Source organism: Camellia sinensis, chromosome 5 (assembly GCF_055761805.1).
Source record: "Camellia sinensis isolate YWXY chromosome 5, ASM5576180v1, whole genome shotgun sequence".
Classification (NCBI taxonomy): Eukaryota; Viridiplantae; Streptophyta; class Magnoliopsida; order Ericales; family Theaceae; genus Camellia; species Camellia sinensis.
Genome location: NC_138965.1, coordinates 152,887,439 through 152,910,723, shown reverse-complemented (window position 1 = coordinate 152,910,723; position 23,285 = coordinate 152,887,439). Strand labels below are relative to the sequence as shown.

Sequence of the window (23,285 nt, the reverse complement as noted above, 5' to 3'; positions counted from 1 at the left end):
ATTGAATTAATTAGGATTGAGCCTAATTACTTAACCTTAATCATACTTGATTAGGCTAAGCTAATCACACTATATAAATAGCTCTAAATAAGCTTATGAGCTCATATACACACACACTTGGCTGAGATTTTGTAAGAGGAGGGAATTAACTCAACACTTGGAGAGAGAGAAGAAGAATTGTGAAGGAAATTGCGGAGAATTAGAGAATTAAGCTATACAACACTTGAATTCAAGTCTTAAGTATGATCTTCAACCCTAATCTTTGTAAATAAAACATGTAGAAGTTGAATTCATCTAAGTTTTGAGTTCATTTGCACGAAATTGTTAAATAAAAGCTTCAACCATCTTGAATTTGGAAGTTAAGAGTTAAACATGTACATGCATGCATTATTTAAGTTAGAATTCATGAAATTCCTACATGCATGGCACAATTACACCTCAATTTGGAGAATCCTTCATGTTTTCATGCTTCTCGTGTCACTTGATTATGTTTTGAATATGTTTTGATGAAATATACACTCAATTTGAATTAAACGTGTTTTATAACTTGAAATTGAAGTTCTTGGTTAAGAATTTGCCATGGTTTTGAGCAATTGGTTCCAAATTAACTATGTTTCCATGTTTTATAAAGTTTTTCCATGTTTTTTAACCTAAAACACGAGTTTGGGGCCTTTGAATATCATGTTTGAACTTCAAACACAATTCTGGAAATTCCAGAATTTGGCTTGTCCGCTCGAGCATGAAAATCAGGCTCCCAGAAGTTTTGCAAAATTGTACAAGCCGCTCGGGCGACCAAAGTGGCACTCGAGTAAGGATCCTTTTTACTCAGTCTTCCGCTCGAGCAACTGTCGAGCGAAAATTTCATGCAACCAGTACTTTTGCCAAGTTTGCAGACCGCTCGAGCGTCAAAAGTTGCGCTCGAGCGACCACCTTTGTTTTTGAACCCTCGCTCGTGCAAATGAAGTTATGCTCGAGTAGAGACCCTATTTTCAGCAAAATTTTACCAACTCTTTTAAGTGCATATTTGTATCCTCATGCCACTCCAAGTATTATTAGGCACCATTTGGACTCATATAATCATAGAATGCGTTAGAAACACGTGAGTAGAATTGAATTAAAATGAATTGGTGCTTCAACTATGCTTCTGTTATGTGTTTTGTTTAGGTGGACGTCCGAGGCTTAGTGACAACTCAAACCACTGTGAGTAGCAACTTTATAAAGATATGTTTGAGTATATTATTTTCGAAATTGTTATTGCTTTAGAATCAATATGTAACTGATTGAATGGTTTATCGAAAAGTTAATTTGTAATGATGAATGAAGTTCATTTTCGAAATATATTTGTGGCATCCATTGAACATAAGCCTATGCCTAGGGGTAACAATATCACGGCTATTGGTTGTAGGCCCTTGCCTGGGGGTAACAATACCACGGCCATTGGATGTAGGCCCTTGCCTGGAGGTAACAATATCATGGCTATTGGATTACACAAAGATCTCTAGTGTTGGCCCTTCATGGTCCATTGGTTTGACCCTTCGTGGTCCATTGGTTTGACCCTCTGTGGTCCATTGGCTTAACCCTTCGTGGTCCATTGGTTTTTGCTCCACTATGATTAGAATGTTATTGTTCATGGGTGTGCCACATATTTTGATATTGAATGACGTCAATTATGAAATTTATTGGATATAAAGATTTGAAACGAGAATTTTGATGAGCATGTTATCGAACTTCATTCACATAATCTCTTTATTCTATTATTACTCACTGGGCTCTAGCTAACTATTTATTTATATATATATATATAGGTGGGCAAGCTGAACATCAAAGTTAGAAAGCCTCGAGTCTACCCAGGTCAGCCATTTTGAGGAGCTTCTAAGTGAAGTGATCAGGCTTAGGAGGAGCCATGCTAGTTGAACCCCCTTTTGTGTATTTTAATGGTTTTGTATTTGTTTATAGTTGGGGTTGTATATTTGCAAGACATGAATTTTGTACAATTGTGATAAATGTACTTTTAAATCAAAACTTTGCTTATTATATTAGTTCTCCTCATATATGCACAGCTCAATGGATAATTTTTATGTTGTTTTAAACTTCCGCTAAGCCCCGTACTTTATATTAAGAGGTTCATTTGTACAGAGGCCGTAGGTAATCTATGATTACTGGCCGGTCATGACGCTAAACCTATAGGGACAGGTTTGGGTCTTGACATAGTGGTATCAGAGCACGAGTTATATCTCACTCACTTGTCGATTGAGCTATAGAGAATCTAGAGAGACTTCAGGATTGCATTCATGTGTAATTAAATATTAGAGTGAGATAAATTGTATGATTACATGTTTTGAATTTGTACATATGGACATATTTTATTTGTTGTGTTTATCATAATACAAGTTTTATATAGAAAATGGTAAGGACAAGGGGTGATGAGCTAGAAGAGGCAACCTCCTCAAGATTGGATAGAATGGAACAAATGATGCAAGATATGGCTGAAGCCATAAGGCAACAATAGCAGTGGCAACAACAACAACAATAATCACCACCCCCACCTCCAATGCCTATGCCACCCCCAGCTCTAGGATGCCAGCCAGAGAGTTGTATTATTGCTTTGACCAGAGAATTTAAAAAGATGAAGCCACCACTGTTTCATGGCAGAATTGAACCATTGAAGGCCGAAGCTTGGGTCTTAGGAATTAAAAAATTGTTTGAAGTGTTTCCATGTACCGAGCTCAGAAGGTACAACTAGTTGCATTCACATTAGAAGATGATGCAAGACGTTGGTGGATGTTGGTTCGAGATGAGAACCGAGATGTTACTTGGGCCCGTTTCCTAGAAATCTTTTACGAGAAATACTTTCCACAATGTATGCGGGAAAGAAAGGCAGCTGAATTCATGGAACTCAAGCAAGGAAATAAATCAATTGCTGAATATGAGGCTCAATTTACAAAATTAGCTTGCTTTGCACCCCACATGGTAGATACAGATTATAAAAAGGCCAGACAGTTTGAGGGAGGTTTGCGTGACCCAATTTTAGATAAAATCAATGTGCTCAAATTGCCGACATATGTGGATGTACTTGATAGGGCACTAATAGCAGAGAGATATGTGGCCAACCGTAAATAGAACTTCGAATGGAAAGGCAGAAAACAGAATTTTAGTAAGGGAGCAACATCAATAAATAAGAAGTTAAAATCTGGGAGTTTCAGTAATACTGGTTTAAGCCATGGTGGCAATTCAACACCAACTTGTGCTGCTTGTGGAAAGAAACATTGGGGTGTTTGCCATCACGCATCAGGGGCTTGTTATTACTATAGAAAGACCAGACATATTGCAAAGGATTATACGCAACCACGTCGAAGTGGGAATCATGGTACTACAAGTTCAACTAGATCTACTCCGACAATGGGAACAAATGCGGGAACAAACACAACACCCATTACAACAAGAAATGAACAAAGGCAAGGAAGGGTTTTTGCACTAATTCCAGGGGATACTCAAAATGTTGAGGCACTAGTGTCAGGTACAATCTCCATTTGTGGTAAACCTGCTTATGCTTTAATTGATTCCGGGTCGACACATTCGTTTATTTCTATGGTTTTTGCTGAAACTTTGAATTGACCTATGGAAACATTGAACTATATACTATGTGTTGCATCACCTATAAGGGGATTTATACTATGTTCAACTGTATTTGTTGCATGTGAATTATTTCTCTGAAATACTGTTTTGTATGCCGACTTAATACCTTTAGACATGAGATATTTTGATGTGGTGCTGGGTATGGATTGGCTAGCTAAATACTATGCAACTATTGATTGTGCTTTAAAACAAGTAATATTCCGACCTCCGGGACAAGATGAATTTTATTTTGAGGGAAAAGGGGTAGGCCCTCCACCATACCTCATATCTGCCATGAAAGCTCGAAAATTAATAAATAAGGGTTGTCAAGGGTATTTGTGTAGTGTGGTAACTGAACCAACTATAGACATTTCTCTAGATAATATACCAGTGGTGAGAGACCTTCCTGATGTGTTTCCGGATGAATTACCCGCCAACTTGTTGATAGAGAGATTAAATTTACAATTGATGTAATACCGGGAACTCAACCAATTTCTAAAACTCCCTGCCGTGTGTCTACCACTGAAATGAAAGGATTGAAAACTCAGTTGCAAGAATTGCTTGATAAAGGGTTTATCAGACCGAATACATCACCATGAGGCGCATCGATACTTTTTGTGAAAAAGAAAGATGGCACTCTTCGATTATGCATTGATTACCGAGAGCTCAACAAGGTAATGGTGAAAAATAAATATCCTTTGCCGCGTATTGATGATCTGTTTGATTAGTTGCAGGGGGCACAGATATTTACGAAAATTGACTTGAGATCGGGATATTATCAACTGAAGGTTAAGGCTGAGGACATTGAAAAGACCGCCTTCCGGACCAGGTATGGGCATTATGAGTTTTTAGCCATGTCTTTTGGAGTTACAAATGCACCCGCAGTATTTATGGATTTAATTAACAGAATTTTCAAACCTTTCCTAAACGACTTTGTTGTTGTATTCATTGATGACATCTTGATTTATTCGAAAACTAAAGATGAGCATGAACGACATTTGAAACTAACTCTTCAAACACTTAGAGAAAAACAGTTGTATGGGAAATTCAAAAAGTGTGAATTTTGGCTTGATGAAATTGCATTTTTGAGGCACATCATTAATAAGGATGGTATATCTGTGGATCCTCATAAAATTGAAGCAATTATTAATTGGCCTACCCCGACTAATGTATTAGAAGTTTGTGGTTTTATGGGATTGGCAGGGTATTATCGAAGATTTGTTAAAGACTTTTCAAAAATTGTTGTGCCATTAACTCAGTTGACTCGAAAAGGGGAGCCATTTGAGTGGACGGATTAGAGAGAAACAACCTTTCAAGAGTTTAAGACAAGACTGACTATAGCTCCAATTCTTACTATTCCCTTAGGTACTGAAGGTTTTGTGATCTTTAGTGATGCATCTTATAAGGGTCTAGGTTGTGTGTTAATGCAGAATGGCAAGGTGATTGCATATGCCTCTCAACAGTTAAAGCCACACGAGAAGAACTACCCTACACATGACCTACAACTTGCTGCAATTGTGTTTGCATTAAAGATATGGCATCACTATCTGTATAGGACCAAATTTGAAGTGTACACAGATCATAAGAGCTTGAAATACTTCTTCACACAGAAAGAGTTGAACATGCGTCAAAGGCGATGGCTTGAACTAATCAAAGACTATGACTTGCAAATTCACTATCATCTGGGTAAAGCCAATACTGTAGCAAATGCACTTAGTAGAAAGAATGTGGGGAATCTTGCCTGTTTACTCACAGATCAGAGAGAACTACTACTAGAGTTTGAAAAACTTGAAATTGAAGTGGTTCCTTATGAACAAGATAGCTTGATAGCCGCGATGTCTGCCTTACCTGCCATTATCGAGGAAATTAAACGAAAGCAAATGAATGATGAGTTTTTAAGAAGATTTGTGATGAACTTGACACCAAGCCTAAATAGGGGTTCATAATTGAAGATTCTGTGTTGAAATATCAAGGGAGATTGTGTGTTCCGAATGATACGGATTTGAAAAGGAAAATTTTGGAGGAAGCTCACAAGTCAATGTTTGCTATACATCCAGGAAACACCAAAATGTACCAAGACTTGAAGTTAGTTTATTGGTGGCCCAATATGAAAAGGGAGATTGCCGACTTCAACTCTAAATGCTTACAATGCCAATAGGTAAAAGCAGAACATCAGAAGCCAGTAGGTCTGCTTCAGTCTCTTCCTATTTCGGAATGGAAATGAGAGCATATCACTATGGACTTTATTGTTAGCCTACCTCGGACACCTAGAGGTATGGATTCCATTTGGGTTGTAATTGATAGACTGACTAAATTTGCTCATTTTCTTGCGGTAAATACTTCTTTTACTGCATATAAACTTGCTACTATTTACATTGATGAAATTATTCGACTGCATAAGGTTCCAGTGTCTATTGTATCAAATAGGGATCCTAAATTTGTTTTTAGATTTTGGCATAGTCTACAGGATACAATGGGAGCAGAATTGAGGTTTAGTACAGTATTTCATCCACAGACCGATGGGCAAACCGAAAGAACTATTCAAACTTTAGAAGACATGCTTCGTATATGTGTTTTGGATTTTCAAGGAAATTGGGAAACTTATTTGCCATTGGCTAAGTTTGCTTATAATAATAGTTTCCATACTAGCATTGGTATGGCGCCATATGAGGCACTATATGGAAGGAAATGTAGATCACCAGTTTGTTGGACAGAGGTTAGTGATAGGGCTATTTATGGGACTGAACTTGTTCAAGAGACGACCGAAAAGATTAAAATCATTCAGCAAAGACTCAAAATTACACAGAGCCGACAGAAAATTTATTTGGATCAGTGAAGAAGGGTCTTAGAATACGAAGCAGGACATCATGTATTCATTAAGGTGACACCAATGAAGGGGCAGATGAGATTTGGCAAAAAGGAAAAACTGACTTCTCGCTATATTGGACCATTTCATATACTTGAAAGGCTAGGTCCTATTACTTACCATATTGCTTTGCCCCCAGGAATGGAACAAGTGCATAACATCTTCCATGTATCCATGCTTCATGGGTATCTTAGAGACCCGTTCCATGTGATTGATCACCACCGGATTGCTCTAGACGAGAATATGATGTATGAAGAATGGCCCGTGCAAATCATCGATCGCCAAGTGAAGCAATTGAGAAACAAAACTATCCCTATGGTGAAAGTCGAGTGGAAAGAGCATTATGGAAAGGAGGCCACTTTGGAGAAAGAGGAAGAGATGCGGCAACGATATCCGCATTTATTTTCATTTGAAGGTAACTTAAGTTTAGAGGACCAAACATTCTAAGGGGGAGAGACTGTGACGACCCTGACCTCCGAACTAGTATATTATGTTATTTTAATTAGCCTAATTGCATGATTGTGTGTTTACTTATGTGATTACATGCTTAATTTGTGATTATCTATCATTACATCGAATATCTGTTCGAATTGACAACTTACATACAGAAATTGAGAGCCTAAACGATTTCAGAAACTGAAATTGATTAGTGTAATAGACTAATTAGAATATTTAAAATTTTATGGCAACTTTAATTGAAAATTGATTTGGATCAAAATAATTAGATAAAATGATTGAATTAATTAGGATTGAGCCTAATTACTTAACCTTAATCATACTTGATTAGGCTAAGCTAATCACAGCATATAAATAGCTCTAAATAAGCTTATGAGCTCATATACACACACACTTGGCTGAGATTTTGTGAGAGGAGGGAATTAACTCAACACTTGGAGAGAGAGAGAGAGAGAGAGAGAAAGAGAGAGAGAGAGAGAGAGAGAGAAAGAAGAAGAAGAAGAATTGTGAAGGTAATCGTGGAGAATTGGAGAATTAAGCTATACAACATTTGAATTCCAGTCTTAGGTATGTTCTTCAACCCTAATCTTTGTAAATAAAATATGTAGAAGTTGAATTCATCTAAGTTTTGAGTTCATTTGCACGAAATTGTTAAATAAAAGCTTCAAGCACCTTGAATTTGGAAGTTAAGAGTTAAACATGTACATGCACTACAACAAAATGCACTTTCGGCGACCAAAATTGGCGACAAAAAAATTTAGTTGCCAAAAGTTGTGGAATTGGTGACCAAAAATTTTTTTAGTCGGCAAAAGTAAAATATTTAGCTACTAATTTTTTTTATTCAAGGTATATTGGTTATTGACGACGGAAAAAAAAATTAGTCGCTAAAAATGCTAGAATTGGCGACAAAAAATAATTTTAGTCGTCGTATATTGAGTTTTGGCTACTAAAACCATGTAGTCGTCGAATAGAAAATAAAAAAAATATATATTTTTAACCTTTGGTGACCAAAATTTTGGTCGCCAAAAGTTTATTTTCAGCGACAAAAAATAATTTTAGTCGCCGTATATTGAGTTTTGGCTACTAAAACCATTTAGTCGCCAAATAGAAAATAAAAAAAAAATAAAAAATTTACCTTTAGCGACCAAAATTTTAGTCGCCAAAGAATTAAAATTTTGGAGGGAGACATTTTAAATATTTTGGAGGAATTTATTAAATACTTTCAGTGACTAAAAGGGTTTAGTGGCCAATAACAATCTATATAAATATATCACACTCACACTCTTCTCTCTTATCCTCTCTCATCTCTCTTTCTCTCATTCCAGCGCCTCTCTCTCTCTCTCTCTTTTCAGCGTCCCTCTCCTTTTCTTCTCCCCCTCCTTCTCCTTCTCCTTCTCCTTCTCCCTCTCCCTCTCCCTCTCCCTCTCCTTCTCCTTCTCTTTCTCCTTCTCTCTCTCCCTCTCTGTTGCTCCTTTCCCCTCCATCTCTCACTACCGCTCCTTATTGCGTTCGCCGGCAACCGGAGCACCAATTCACTTCCTCGTTGGTCACCGTCGCGTGAAATCAATCCATCACCCACAGAATCTCGATTGGCGGCTCCTCCCTCACACATTGCAAAGACATAACAGATATATAGGATTTGGATGAGGCACGCCAAAAATCTCTGCAACTACCAACCATCGTCCATGGCATTCTCTCTCTCCTCCACTATCATCTCTCACACTAGGGTTTCCAGAAATGTCTCCCTTACTCCAATTCAACCTTTTTTCTCAACCCTTCTTCTCTCAATTCGATCCAAGAGAACTCACAAAGAACACACAGTAGCTCCAATTTGCCCCACACTTGGCCACATTCTCGCCAAAAACCCTTCAATGGTTAGTTCTATTCTGCTCATATTCGTTGTTTTACTTGAATTGATGATTTTTTTGAAGAATTAATCATTTTTTATTGCACTTGATTTAGGGATAATTTGAAATCGTGTAGTGTATGTGAAAGTTGTTATGCATAGTGTTGTTTGTGATCCCCCATATTTTTTATGTATCTTGTCATAATTCAAATAGGAGGGCTCTTGCTGCCTATAGTTTACAAAATGTTATGTTAATGGGTAGGATATTTGAACCATTTCAGATTGTAATTCATAACCCTTGGCAAAATGGTAAAGAACTCAAAATGTATCACATTTTTTAATCGTCTTCCACGCTGATAAATTACGAGGCATCACACACAGTGATTGGTGGTGTGTGAGATGAAATTTTTAACAAGTTTTCACTAAATTGAAGTAACTTTCCTCATTCACCATTTGACTGATATTTTCCCATTTGTTTTGGGGGGCTACTGTGCATTGCTTGTCTCCACATCTAAGCTCTACTTAACCATTTTATTCTTAGTAGTAATGTTCCTGACAATCTTATTCTCTCCTTTGGATTTATTCCTACATGCTGTAATATGGAGAATTAATTTGGTGATTTTAACAGGTTTTGAATAAAAAACTGATAGTAATCTCTCTCTCTCTCTCTTTCTCTCTCATGTTGGACCCAAAAATTGAATGAAATATTATGTTACCTTGTTTTTATTCAAATTGCATCTCCATTACCTTTAGCTTCTTGGAATTCTTGGTATATTTCTCCCACTAAAGCAGTACTTTATTCACCAGACACAAAAGTTCGTAGAACAGGGGAACTAGCTTTGAGAAAGGCTATCCCCGCAAACACAAATATGAAAGCTATACAGGTCCTTATCATTGAAACTCTTTAGTTCTACAATTCCTCTATTTGGATAATAATAATATGCAAACTATCTTACTTCTTCTTTTAGGATTCTCTAGAGGACATCTCATACTTGCTAAGGATTCCACAAAGAAAGCCCTATGGAACAATGGAGGGTAATGTGAAGAAAGCTCTAAAGGTATCACTCATTCTCTTCTCATGTATAATACAGGGTAAGGAAAGACCAATATGAATAGTTATGTTATAATATGCAGACTGACACTCATTTTCGTAATATTCTTTTTAGTTTTTTGTTGTTTTTTCTTATTCATGTCATATTCATATCAACTTGGTATGCATTTGGATCATGCCATTGGTATCAAAGACCAATATGAATAGTTATGTTATAGTCTTGTCAAGTGATCCTTACATTGTCCTAACTCCTGGACAGCAGGTCAGTCACTCTCACTTTTGTTTGAACCTTATGGGCATGGACATGGTCTATAGTTCATACCTGTAAATCTTGCTTATATGTTAAGATTCCAATTCTGGATTTTAGCACATTGCCAAAAAATAAAACTAAAAGAATAAAAATTTAAAAGTAAACTAAACCAAACTAAAATGCCTTGTGTCTCAATCAAATAGGATCAGTTACATGAATCATTTTCCTCCATTTAGCTCTATCAAGGGTTATGCGTTTAGTTAATTTAAATAAATCAATATATTTTTTCACTACTCCTAAAGCGTTGCCACCTTATTTCTTTTAGTTCTTTATTGAGTACTTAAAAATGTATACTTGGTTCAATGGCAGTTCAAAACCCTGCTAAGGGTACTTCTCGTTTGGTAGCATCTTATACATGGACCTTTGTTTGATGTTTCAATTGTGCAACTTATAGATTAAAGATTTAATTTTTTTCTGTAGAAATATATGATGCTTTTTCTCATTTCTGAAAAATTCGTGTTACTGTTATTAGAAAGTCCAAACAGACATAATAAAAAGCAACTTGAATCCAGTATGGAATAAGGAACTCATGCTTTTTGTGATGAGAATGACGAAGAGTTGCCTGATTTTTGCAAATTCTATGAGAAGTTTCACAAGTTGAAGAAAGATGAATGACTTGATTGATCCCCGATGCGATGACCTACATGTAAGAATTTAACAATAGATCAATTGACTGGATTTGAGATCGGCCCACGACTCTCTTCTACCATATCCGAAGCTGCATCAAGAGTACGTGATAACGAGACTGAGACCTTGAGATTAGAGATCCGAAACATATACACTTGATATGTTTTGTTATTAAGATTTTATTTAATTTGGATTTTAATTGTTGGTTTGGATAGTATATGTATTTGTTCGATTATACTATGTTTATAGATTCTTATTTTCTTTGATATGTACGGTTAATAGTTAAGTTTTGTATATGGTTGGAAATTGAATGGTATAGGTGGTGGAGAAATATTTTTATTGAATGGTTGAGAATTGAATGGATGAATGCATGGATGAATAATTTTGTATATGTACAGGTTACAAGTGGCGCAACAAATATTACAAAATAAATTATAAAAACTAAATGAGACCTTTTGGCAACTAAACAAATATCACAAGTTGGCTTTTAGCTACTAAAACTTTAGTCACCAATTGTAAAAAAGTGAAACTTTTGGCTACTAAACTTTTAGTCGTCAATTGTAAAAAGGAAACTTTTGGCTACTAAATTTTTAGTCGCCAATTCTCAAAAAGTAAAACTTTTGGCTACCAAATAGTTAGTCGCCAAACATATATGCTCAATTGGCTACTAAAAAATTTAGTCGCTAAAAGTAAAAAATATATATATATATATATATATTTAATTATTTTTAAAAAATATATGGCGACTAAAATTTTAGTCGCCAATAGGTCACTGTTGGCGACCAAAAATATTAGTCGCCAAAATTAATTGGTGACTAAAAACAAGGCTTTTGGCGACTAAAATTTTAGTCGCCAAAAGTGAAATTTCTTGTAGTGATGCATGCATAATTTGAGTTAGAATTCATGAAATTCCTACATGCATGGCACAATTACACCTCAATTTGGAGAATCCTTCATGTTTTCATGCTTCTCATGTCACTTAATTATGTTTTGAATATGTTTTGATGAAATACACACTCAATTTGAATTAAACTTGTTTTATAACTTGAAATTGAAGTTCTTGGTTGAGAATTTGCCATGGTTTTGAGCAATTGGTTCCAAATTAACTATGTTTCCATGTTTTATAAAGCTTTCCCATGTTTTTGAACCTAAAACACGAGTTTGGGACCTTGAATATCATATTTGAACTTCAAACACAATTCTAGAAATTTCAGAATTTGGCTTGTCCGCTCAAGCGAGGAAAGCTCCGCTAGAGTGTGAAAATGGGGCTCCTAGAAGTTTTGCAAAATTGTACAGGCCGCTTGAGCGACCAAAATAGTGCTCGAGCGAGGACCCTTTTTACTCAGTCTTCTGCTCAAGCGACCGTCGAGCGGGAATTTCATGTAACCAGTACTTTTGCCAAGTTTGCAGACTGCTCGAGCGTCAGAAGTTGTGCTCGAACGACCACCTTTGTTTTTGAACCCTCGTTCGAGTTCGCTCGAGCGGAGACCCTGTTTTTAGCAAAATTTTACCAACTCTTTTAAGTGCATATTTGCATCATCATGCCACTCCAAGTATTCTTAGGCACCATTTGGACTCATATAATCATAGAATGAGTTAGAAACACATGCGTAGAATTGAATTAAAATAAACTGGTGCTTCAACTGTGCTTCTGTTATGTGTTTTGTTTAGGTGGACGTTTGAGGCTTAGTGCTAACTCAAACCACTATGAGTAGTAACTTTATAAAATATGTTCAAGTAATATTATTTTCAAAATTGTTACTGCTTTATAATCAATATGTGACTGATTAAATGGTTTATTGAAAAGTTATTTTGTAATGATGAATGAAGTTCATTTTCGAAATGTATTTGTAGCATCTATTGAACATAGGCCCATGTCTGGGGGTAACAATACCACGGCTATGGGTTGTAGGCCCTTGCTTGGGGGTAACAATACCACGGCCATTGGATGTAGGCCCTTGCCTGGGGGTAACAGTACCATGGTTATTGGATTACATAGAGATCTCTAATGTTAGTCCTTCGTGGTCCATTGGTTTGACCCTCTGTGGTCCATTGGCTTGACCCTTTGTGGTCCATTGGTTTTTTCTCTACTATGATTGGAATGTTATTGTTCATGGGTGTGCCACATATTTTGATATTGAATGACGTCGATTATGAAATTTATTAGATATAAAGATTTGAAACGAGAGTTTTGATGAGCATGTTATCGAACTTCATTCGCATAACCTCTTTATTCTATTAGTACTCACTGGGCTCTAACTCACTATTTATTTATATATAGATATAGGTGGGCAAGCTGAACATTAAAGTTAGAAAGCCTCGAGTCTACCCGGGTCAACCCTTTTGAGGAGCTTCTAAGTGAAGTGATCAAACTTAGGAGGAGCCATGCTAGTTGAACCCCTTTTTGTGTATTTCAATGGTTTTGTACTTGTTTATAGTTGGGGTTATATATTTGCAAGACATGAATTTTGTACAATTGTGATAAATATACTTTTAAATCAAAACTTTGCTTATTATATTAGTTCTCCTCATATGTGCATAGCTCAATGGATAATTTCTATGTTGTTTTAAGCTTCCGCTAAGCCCCGTACTTTATATTAAGAGGTTCATTTGTACAGAGGCCGTAGGTAATCTATGATTACTAGCCGGTCATGACGCTAAACCTATAGAGGCAGGTTTGGGTCCTAACAGCAGCACTCCTTTTTGCTCATTGTGACCTTTCAATTTAACAAAAATATTGCTTAGACTACGGTTTAAACTCCTTAGTCAAGTCTTCTTCTACTTGTTCAATTGATTATTTTTTATAAAATAATTAAAAATGTTCATTTGTAATATAAGCTCCAAACAGTACAAGCATTTGCTTGCTAATCTGATATATGCACACACAATCATTTATTTTTTTTTATTTTTTTATTTTTTTTGTACAAGTATATATGCACACAAAAATCAATTGAAACTAAAAAGCATTGCACCTCTAACTTAAGGACAGAATTACCATAATCAATTTGCAATTTACTCAAGTTAAAAGCCATAATCTATATCTCTATATATTTATTTGCATTATATGCTATGTATACTACATAAAATGTCTCTGGAGATAATATCCTTTTCTCCATATGAGGTGAGATAGAAGGAAATTCTTCCTTGCCTTTGTGCTTCGTAGAAGATGGTGTCCATAGTTTGAAGGGTAACCAGACTATATATACATCTTCAATGCATCAGCCTTTCTCACCTAATGAATGTAATAGTTGAAAAATTAACAAAAAACAATGTGTTTGCCAAAAATATAAGTAATCAAATTTACAAATGATCGAAACCATAGAATCAGGAGGCTTACTTTTATTTTACCCATTCCTGTCACTAAAAAAAAAAAAAAAAAAAAGGAGAAAAGGGAAAAAAAAACCCTAGAACAAGTATTCGAATAATAAATGTCAATGTGTATATGTGGAGTCTATCATATTTAAAAAATAGTAGAACCCTTTATGCTCACATAAAAACCCAGGAAGTGAAAAGTTTGAGAAACATCAAGGAAATATTACCCTTAATAATGTTTAAGATACATAGTATTTCAAAACATTAAAAAAGAAGGCAAACCTTATTTTGTACAGCACTTATTTCCTCATCATAGTCCAGTTTTGACGCCAAGTGAAGATCCTTAGCAGCCTCTCCCCATTAACCAAGCATTGCCCATGCCACGGGATTAGTATTTTGTACCCTTTAGCCTAATCTGGATTAATCTGTAATAAGCATTCAAGGAAATGCAAAACCCATCATCACAAAAAACATCACATTCTAACCATCTTCAGGACTCATACATAAGTAGAGTATAATTTAAAATTGACCGTATAAATTTGATCGACCATACAGGATGATAATAAGGATGACACGAATGCAACAAATATGAGCATATCGAATATAATGAGAATGAAATTGTAGATACATTCATGACGTGTCTAGTATATTTCTAAATTACAATCAAGAAACTATACTATTCTGCTAAGTGAGGAAAATAAGAAAAACCTCCAGAGCAGCATTGGCATCTCGGATAGCAGCATTGGCTTTCTTCATTTTGATATACACACTAGTTGTAAGAAATTAAAGAAAATTTTCTACATCATTTATAAGAACATAAACAGAAAACATAGAAAGAGATACGAAGGAAGAAGTGGAAGAAAGCACCATTACTAGAAAACACTTTACCTCTGGTTGCATACATAATTGCTAAGGTTAGGTTGAGCAAAATCACCTATGTGAGATGCTCAATTGCTTCCTCGGGCTTACCTGATTAACCACAAAGCCATCAATTTCTGCAAACATGCTTTTTCATGCATACATTATAGGTGTCTGTTTGTATGTAATGAAATTAAAATACCTTCAGAAATTGCTTCCATGGCCTTTGCCTTTGTGTCCTAGGCAGCATCCCAGTTTTCTTCTATGACCTCAACAGAAGGGTCTCCCATCTGCAAAATTCAATGTTAAAGAGATATTCATGTTACAGAATATCAAAATCCAAAATCGGCTTGCTTAATAAGAGCAACGACGCAGACACACCTTCTGTGGTGGATCATTGTCAGGCATAGTTCTAAATATCGGCCGATACGCTACGTATCGGCCGATACGTATCGGAAAAATGGGGTGCCGCGACGGATACAGGCCGATATACCACTGAGATTAAAAATCGCAAGAGTATCGGCCGAGTCCCGGTACGTATCGGCCTGTAAGCGTTACACAAGCCGTTACACAAGCCGCGACGGGCCGATACTCACCGGTTCGGACCGGTACGGGAAAGAAAAAGTTGAAAAACCTTTGAAATGATTTTTAAAATTTCACCACCGCGACACCCGATTCCCGATACGTACCGATCGATACTACCGATACCGATACTCCGCGATCGATACCGTTACGTTACCCGATACCGCGATTTAGAACCTTGTTGTCAGGTTCCACAGTTTCACCTTCAAACTCGAGATCAGATTCAACTATCTCGCTTTCTTCCTCCTCTTTAGCAGTTCCATGTGGTTGAGGCTCCCCCTCATTGTCCTCCAAATCCTCATCACTCTCTTCCACAACATAAGGCTTTTGTAATTATTCATTAAACAAAACATTAAAACTCCCAAAATTTTAAATTTCCAGGTCACAAAAAACAACCTAAACTATATACTGTCCCTTTGGTAAATTAGATGAGAAAAAAAAAAAGACAAGAATGTGATTTCTCATGTAGGTTAGAAGGGAAAAAAAAAAAAAAACTCTTTCTCACCATGTGTAATTTTATTTTAAATTTTTGTATTTAGATAGAAAAATAGGTATTTTGAAGAGAAAAAATAATTATAAAGCAACTTTGGTTTCTCGCCAAATCTCACCAATTTTTGGTGAGAAACAAAAACGAATTTAAATAGAGTTCTTCATCTCACCATTTCTCACCTCTTCAGTTAGCCAAACAAGTGATGAGAGTTTTTTTCTCTCTCCATTTCTATTACTTTTACTCACCAAAGAATTCTGCTTTCACTCATTTTCTTACATTTTCTCAATAGCCAAACGGATTTTAACTATATACATATATATATATATAGAGACAGAGAGAGATGGTTACAGAAGTACCGATTTGTTGTGAGGGCACTCTCCATGAGGAAACTTACAGCCGAGGCTGAAACAAATCAAAACCACACGAAAATCAAATTCAACAATAAGGCATTTTTACACACATCATATATAAGCATATAAACCAAGACAATGATGTATTGAAATGGGTTCGGCTGAGAGCGAGATTGAAAGAATAAATCAACTGAATCAAGCATATAAACCAACTAAATCAAGTATAAATCAAGCATACAAAACCCTAAAGCCACAATTAGAAAATGGGGAACAGAGGAAAGGAGACAGAGAGAGAAAAAGAGAGAGAGTGAGAAAGAAAGAGACATAGAGAGACTGTGAGCAAGAGAGAGATAAACAGACAGACACACCAAGAGCGAGAGAGCGAGCAAGGGAGAGAGAGATAGACAGATAGACACACCAAGATCAAGAAAGCGAGAGAGAGAGAGAGATAACCTGTGATCTGCGGCTGTGCCGGTGGTGCTTTGCGGTAGTGGCCGTGGCCATGGCCATAACAATGTCTTCCATACGGTGGGCTGCGGTAAGGTGTTTGTCTCTTCGGTTTGGTGTTTGATTGTAAGGTTTGAATGTTGTTGTGTGTAACAGAGAAAAGGGCAGGCAGCAATAAAAAAGTCTGTGCGCATGTCCTAAAAAATTTGAAGATTTAGCGACTAAATGAAATTTTTGTCGGCAAAAGTGTGTATTATTGGTGACTATCCTATTTGGTAGCCACAGGAAAATAAACAGCGACTATTTTATTGGCCGCCAAAAGTATATTTGGCGACTAAATCTCCATTTGGTCGGAAAAAATTTGTGTTTGCCCACTAAATTTTTTAGTCACTAAAGATTAACCAAAAAATATGCTTGGTTTTTCGCTACTAACATTTATTTTGTAGGCAAAAATTCATATGCAACAACTAAAAAAAATTAGTAGCCTAAAATTGAGATTAACGGCGACTACTAAATATTTTAGTCGCTAAAAGTGTCACTTTTGCCAACAAAAAAGTAATTTAGTCGCCAATAAATAATATTTCCCGACTAAAAAATTTTAGTAGCTAAAAACTGTACCAACACCGACTAATACATATTTTAGTCACCCAAAGTGACATTTTTGGCGACTGTGTTCCCTGCTATGCCTAAAACGACACAGCTTTAGCCTTCTTTTTCTTTTTCTTTTTTTTATGTTCTCACTATTTTTTTTGGCGTAATAAATTACACTTTTTTTTTTTTTTAGGGTTTAGGGTTTAGGGTTTAAGTTTTAAAATTTATTTTTTTTATTTTAGGGTTTAGGGTTTAGGGTTTAATTCTTAAAATTTATTTTTTTTTTATTTTAGGATTTAGGGTTTATGGTTTAATTCTTAAATTTTATTTTTTTAATTTAGGGTTTAATTCTTAAAATTTATTTTTTTTTATTTTAGGGTTTAGGGCAAAGTGTAATATATCATGCCAAAAAACATAGTGAGAACATGAAAAATAAATAAATAAATAAATAAATAAATAAATAAAATAAGAGGCTAAAAATGTGTCATTTTAGGCATAGCAAGGAATACAGCAGTGGTCACAGCAGTGACCCCGTGTCCAAAAAAGTATCTATAATTTTACTCATAATGATGTAACAGGATATATGTCAACTTTTAATTTATTACACACTTAATAATTGTGGGCCCAACTCCCATGCCACATTAATATGCGTGAATTTATGGGTATAAATATATAGAACTCTAGCATTACTCGGAATTGAATAATGCTATATGCACCAATTAGTATGCTAACTAGTGTACTAATTGATATTGTAACATAATTTAAAATATTTTTGGTATTTGTAATTTGTATAATGAGTGTGGTCAATAATAATATCATAACTAGTGTGGTAATTTGTATAACTAATTGGTGTATGTAGCACCACCGCTTAGAATTATTAGAGAGCATATTAATGTAGCATAAGGTTATGGGTCATGGGTTATTCAATTTTTTAAGTATAAATTATACTTTGTCCCTTTTATATTTGATGTTTTTCCATTTTGACCTTTCATGTTACATGTTTTTTTAAAAAAAATTTACTCCAAAAATTAACTTACGTCCAAAATTAGACAAAAAATGACACATTGACAATCATGTGGCATAAAAATATTTTATTATATATAATTCACACTTTTGACACAAACTCAAATTTTAATATAAATTTTTATGTTATGTTATGTGATAATTAACATGATCTTTTTTGTGTCATTTTGAACACAAATTGGCTTTAAGAGTAAAATAAAAAAAATAAAAATAAAAATAAAATAAAAAACTTTAAGTTTCAAAGTGAAAAATGACCAAATATAATGGGGACAAAACATAATGTATCCATTTTTAACAATATTATCAACTAATATAACTTACAAAATTAAAAGGCAAAATTGATTCAAATAGAGTTACAGTAACCAAATTAATACAATAAATAAATTACAGAAACCAAATGCATAATTTTCTGGAAAAAAAAAAAAAAAAAATCTTAAATTTCCTTATTTAAGATTGCCTACTACAAATGAAAAACCTAGTACTAAATAATTATTTCTGGGCACATCAATTCTCGAAATAATGAAAAGTTATCTAGCAAGTATGTTTTATCATATTTGTACATTTTGTATCAAGTATCATTTTTCAGCTGCCGCTAGCTTGACAATGGCCAATGCATTACTACAAAGCTTAACAAGAATTGTATTTCTACTCGTCAACGGTGAAGTATGGCCTGGACTTTCATTAAAATAGTCCTCACACGTCTGCGGATCCACCATTGCTGCTGCCACTAACGTCTGAATATGATCGTAACCTTTAGACTCGAATGCCGCCATCGAGTCCTCGAGGTTTCCGATCGCATCATCATAATTGGCAGAGCAATCCATGAGGGATTGGTGTACAAAGGCCTCCGTCTCCGTGCTGAGGAGCTCCTTCACATGCTCCTGTGTGTCAGTGGCGTTTAAATACGCCACCTTCACAGCGATGTTGGCTACGCTGTACAAGTCTGCAACGGCCTCAATGTTGTCCTTAATAGAGGCTTTGCAAAGGTCCTTGTACGGCGTAGCTTCACAGGCCCGGTTGATTATGTGGTCGCTATCGCCGACAGTGGTGAGGGTTCGACGTGATTGGTCGAGTATGTTGTCGCTGTCACCGATGTCGTCGGTGAGGGTACGACGTGATTGGTCGAATATGTTGTCGCTGTCACCGAATTCGTCGGTGGTGAGGGTGCGGCGAGGCCAGAGGGTGAGGATGAGGAGGAGGAAGAAAAGGCACGAAATGTGTTTCATTTTTTTTTTTTTTTTGTTTGATGGAGAGTTGAAGGATTTTTTGAGAGATTGATTTGTTTTTTATTCTTCAAGTTGTTTAATTATATATAAATATATATAGTGTTTGTATAATTGAATTGGTGGCTAATTAGTAGTTGATGAGAAGAGAGATGCGCATGGCCAAACAATAGAGAGTATTTATAGGGTCTTTGGAGTTCCATTGTGAATTACACTAATGGCCTCAAAAGTTTCTCTCTATTTCATCCCCAAATTTCTTTTTTATCTCTTAATCCAAAATATTTTCATTTATTAGATTATGCTTGAGATTACGAGTTTGATTTTTTTTAAATGATATAAAAACTCACTTTTTATATTTATCTTTAAAATTCAGTGATGTGTGAAAAGAATAATTAGTTGATTATTAGATAATCGTGAGACAAAAAGAGTTGTCTTATATATTCTAATAGACTATCACAATATTGAGTGTGAAAAGGTAGGTTTAACTTTTGGGATAACAGTAACCTTGCTTGTTTACACTTTTTAAAAAATACTTTTCAGAAAATTTTACTTTCTTATTTTTCGTGTTTTTTTATTTTTACTAAATTTTTTTAATATTTTAAGCAATTTTTTTAGTTTTTAAACACACCAACATAAATACACCTAAAAAGTAAAAAAAATTATAAAAAAAATCTTTTAAAAATTCACTAAATACCAAAAATATAAAAAAATACAAGAATTCAGTATATTTTTTTATATTTTTATGTATTTATTAATTTTTTAAAATATTTTTTTACAAATTTTTTATTTTTTAGTTATATCTAAGTAAAGTGCATCTAAAAAAGTAAAAAAATATTTAAAATTTAAAAAATATTCACTAAAAATAAAAAAAAAATACGAAAATTAAAAAAGTTAATTTTCAAAAAATTTAATCTAAAAAACTCAAACAAACACATTAATTGATTTTCCTACTATGATTTTATTGTATTTTTTATTATAACAAGACATGGGTCCTGTTTGGTACAGCTTAATTTCAGCTTATTTCAACTTTCAGCTTAATTTAAGCTATTTTGATGTGTTTAGTTTAGCTTAACAATACAACTTATAACTTTTTATAAGTCAGAAATCAACTTATTCTTTGAGTGGAGCAGGAAAAACTTAATTTATAAGTCAAAAATCAGTTTATGTTCATAATTATAAACTATAAATTATAAGTATTTTTCCACAGCTCTACCAAACAGGACTATGACAGCAAAGTAATCTAACAATTTAGGTTTGGAGATGTTTAGGGTGTGTTTGGTAACGTTTACGTTTTCAGTTTATATTTACAAAAATTTTATAAATTGATTTTTGTTTATTTTTTGTTTATTTTTAGAAAAACATAAACTACAAACGCATTTGGTAATTGACAAAATGTTTAAAAAAATTTAAAAATATAAAAAAGAGTGAGAAATGGCAAGTGATGGCAAGTGGCGGCGGAAGACGGTGGTGGAAAGTGGTGACGGTGGGTGGTGGGTAGCTGGTGGCAGGTGGGTGGGTGGGTGGTGGTGGGTGACGGTGGCGAGTGGTGGGTGGTAGGAAGTGGGTGGTGGTGGCAGGTGGATGATGAATGGCGGGTGGTGGTGGCGGGTGGTGGTGGTAGGTGGGTGATGGTGGCGGGTGGGTGGGTGGTAGCGAGTGGGTGGTGGTAACGGGTGGTGGTGGCAGGTGGGTGGCGGATGGCAGGTAGTGATGGGTGGTGACGGGTGGGTGGTGATGGTGGGTGGGTGGTGGGTGGTGATGGTGGATGGGTGGGTGACGGTGGCGGGTGGTGGGTAGTAGCGAGTGGGTGGTCGTGGTGGGTGGTCGTGGCAGGTGGCAGGTGGCGGGTGGTGGTGGCAGGTGGGTGGTGGATGGCGGGTGGTGGCAGGTCGGTAGCAGATGGCGGGTGGTGGTAGTGGTGGTGGGTGGGTGGGTGACTGTAGCGGGTAGTAAGTGGTAGCAAGTGGGTGGTGGTGGTGGTGGTGGTGGTGGTGGTGGGTGAGTGGTTGGGTGGGTGACGAGTGGTAGGTGGTAGCAAGTGGGTGGTGGTGGTGGATGGTGGTGATAGGTGGGTGGCGGGTGGGTGGTAGGTGGCTGGTGGTGGTGGGTGGCTGGTGGTGACAGTGGTGGATGGTGGGTGGTGAGTGGTGGTGGCAAGTAGGTGCCAGGTGGTGGCGGTGGCGTGCGGTGGATGGTAGTGGCGGGTGGTGGGTGGTAGCGGGTAGATGGCAGGTAGATGGTGGTAGTGGTGGCGAGAGGTAGATGGTGGTGGCAGGGGGTGGTGGTGGTGGTAGGTGGGTGGTGAGTGGTGGTGGCAGGTGGTGGTGGGGGGTGGGTGGCAGGTGGTGGTGGGGGGTGGGTGGTAGGTAGTAGTGGCGGAAAACGGTGGTGGAAAATGGTGGCGGGTAGTGGTTAGTGTTGGGTGGTAAAAAAAAAATTGAAAACTCAAAATGAAAACATGTTTTTTGTGTTTTCATTTTTTGGCCAAATTTATAAACTGAGACCACTGATTTATAAATCAAAAATTTTACCAAACAAGTTTTTATTTAAATTTTTTAAATTTTTGTAAATATAAACAGAAAACTGAAAACGTAAGTATTACCAAACGACACCTAAGCGTTGAATTTAGATCCTAATATTATTTTTTTTATATCTGAAGAATTTATATCCGAAGAATTCTTGATCCTATCATTATTGCAAAGACTACACGAGGGGGCGGCGCCATGCGAATTCAATGGTATACATCCCTATTGTTAAAAAAAATAATAATAAATTATAAATATATCTTTTAAGATTTGTTTAAAATATAAATTATTTTTATAATTTAATAAATTATGAATATTTTTTAATTAAAATTTTTTATTTAATAAGATTAATTAAAAAAATAAAATTTTTAATTATTTATTTATACAATAATAAAATTATTTGAATTATTAATTGAAATAAAATTTTAATATTATTAAAAATTGTTAATTAATTTGATAATTTATTAATAAAATGATTTATTTGTTATGAAATTAGAAATCTTTGAAGGCATAATTTAATTTTTAAAACACAAAGGATAATTTATAATTTTAATAAACCTCAGAAGTGTTTGTAATTGTAACTTGCCCTTAAAAAAAACATAAATATGTAGTTTTGTGGTATTTAGTGATGATTTATTGACGCATTAGTTATAATTTAGTTATATATATTGTAGTATTAATTATAGTGTATTATAACATTTGTGGGGATATATTTTCTGAGTACCAGCACATGGCCAAGGTGACTCCGACGTGTCAGTCGAGGTGCCACGTGTCCTGGTCGTAACGCCAAGGTAATCTTGGCTAGGCCGAGGTTATCTCTGAAGATATCTGAATCCGGGATAAACAGATAAGGGATAAGAGTCCTAGAATGAGGCAGGACTTCAGCCTGGATAAGAATAAAACTCTTAGGGAGTTTATCTTTATCTATTGGAGAGTCCAAGCTAAGTACTGAGCAGAAGTCCATTGAAGCTAGGCTTCTATTTGGACTAGGATTGTGTTGGCTATAAAAGAAAGCCACCCCCATGGATCTAAGGTACGCAATTTATATTCAGAACAGTCAGCAAGCACTATTGATTATCTTTGAGAGATATTTGATTACTGACTTAATCATCG

General features: G+C 35.6%; 3 protein-coding genes and 1 long non-coding RNA gene across 5 annotated transcripts; 3 read left to right on the top strand and 1 right to left on the bottom strand.

Moving 5' to 3' along the window:
• The first annotated feature begins 2,715 nt into the window (after window positions 1-2,715).
• Window positions 2,716-3,120, top strand: LOC114315013 (uncharacterized). Its single transcript, XM_028261589.2, has one exon. The coding sequence runs from the start codon at window positions 2,716-2,718 to the stop codon at window positions 3,118-3,120; it is 405 nt and encodes a 134-aa protein (XP_028117390.1).
• Window positions 3,121-6,505: 3,385 nt separating this feature from the next.
• On the top strand, window positions 6,506-6,928 carry LOC114315012 (uncharacterized). Its single transcript, XM_028261587.2, has one exon. The coding sequence runs from the start codon at window positions 6,506-6,508 to the stop codon at window positions 6,926-6,928; it is 423 nt and encodes a 140-aa protein (XP_028117388.2).
• A 1,376-nt stretch (window positions 6,929-8,304) lies between these two features.
• LOC114314962 (uncharacterized) lies at window positions 8,305-11,115 on the top strand. Of its 2 annotated transcripts, XR_014328920.1 has the most exons (4): window positions 8,305-8,811; window positions 9,591-9,667; window positions 9,752-9,841; window positions 10,617-11,115. It is a non-coding gene; the product is annotated as an uncharacterized LOC114314962 (long non-coding RNA). The 2 variants fall into 2 exon arrangements; XR_014328919.1 differs by lacking the exon at window positions 9,591-9,667.
• Window positions 11,116-18,762: 7,647 nt separating this feature from the next.
• On the bottom strand, window positions 18,763-19,777 carry LOC114314960 (putative invertase inhibitor). The gene has a single exon (XM_028261530.2). The coding sequence runs from the start codon at window positions 19,648-19,650 to the stop codon at window positions 19,000-19,002; it is 651 nt and encodes a 216-aa protein (XP_028117331.1). The 5' UTR covers window positions 19,651-19,777; the 3' UTR covers window positions 18,763-18,999.
• Between the last annotated feature and the right edge of the window lie 3,508 nt (window positions 19,778-23,285).

Excerpts from the sequence above, each read along its gene's own strand:
- LOC114315013 (XM_028261589.2), top strand. The coding sequence starts at position 2,716 with ATGTACCGAGCTCAGAAGGTACAACTAGTTGCATTCACATTAGAAGAT.
- LOC114315012 (XM_028261587.2), top strand. The coding sequence starts at position 6,506 with ATGAAGGGGCAGATGAGATTTGGCAAAAAGGAAAAACTGACTTCTCGC.
- LOC114314960 (XM_028261530.2), bottom strand. The coding sequence starts at position 19,650 with ATGAAACACATTTCGTGCCTTTTCTTCCTCCTCCTCATCCTCACCCTC.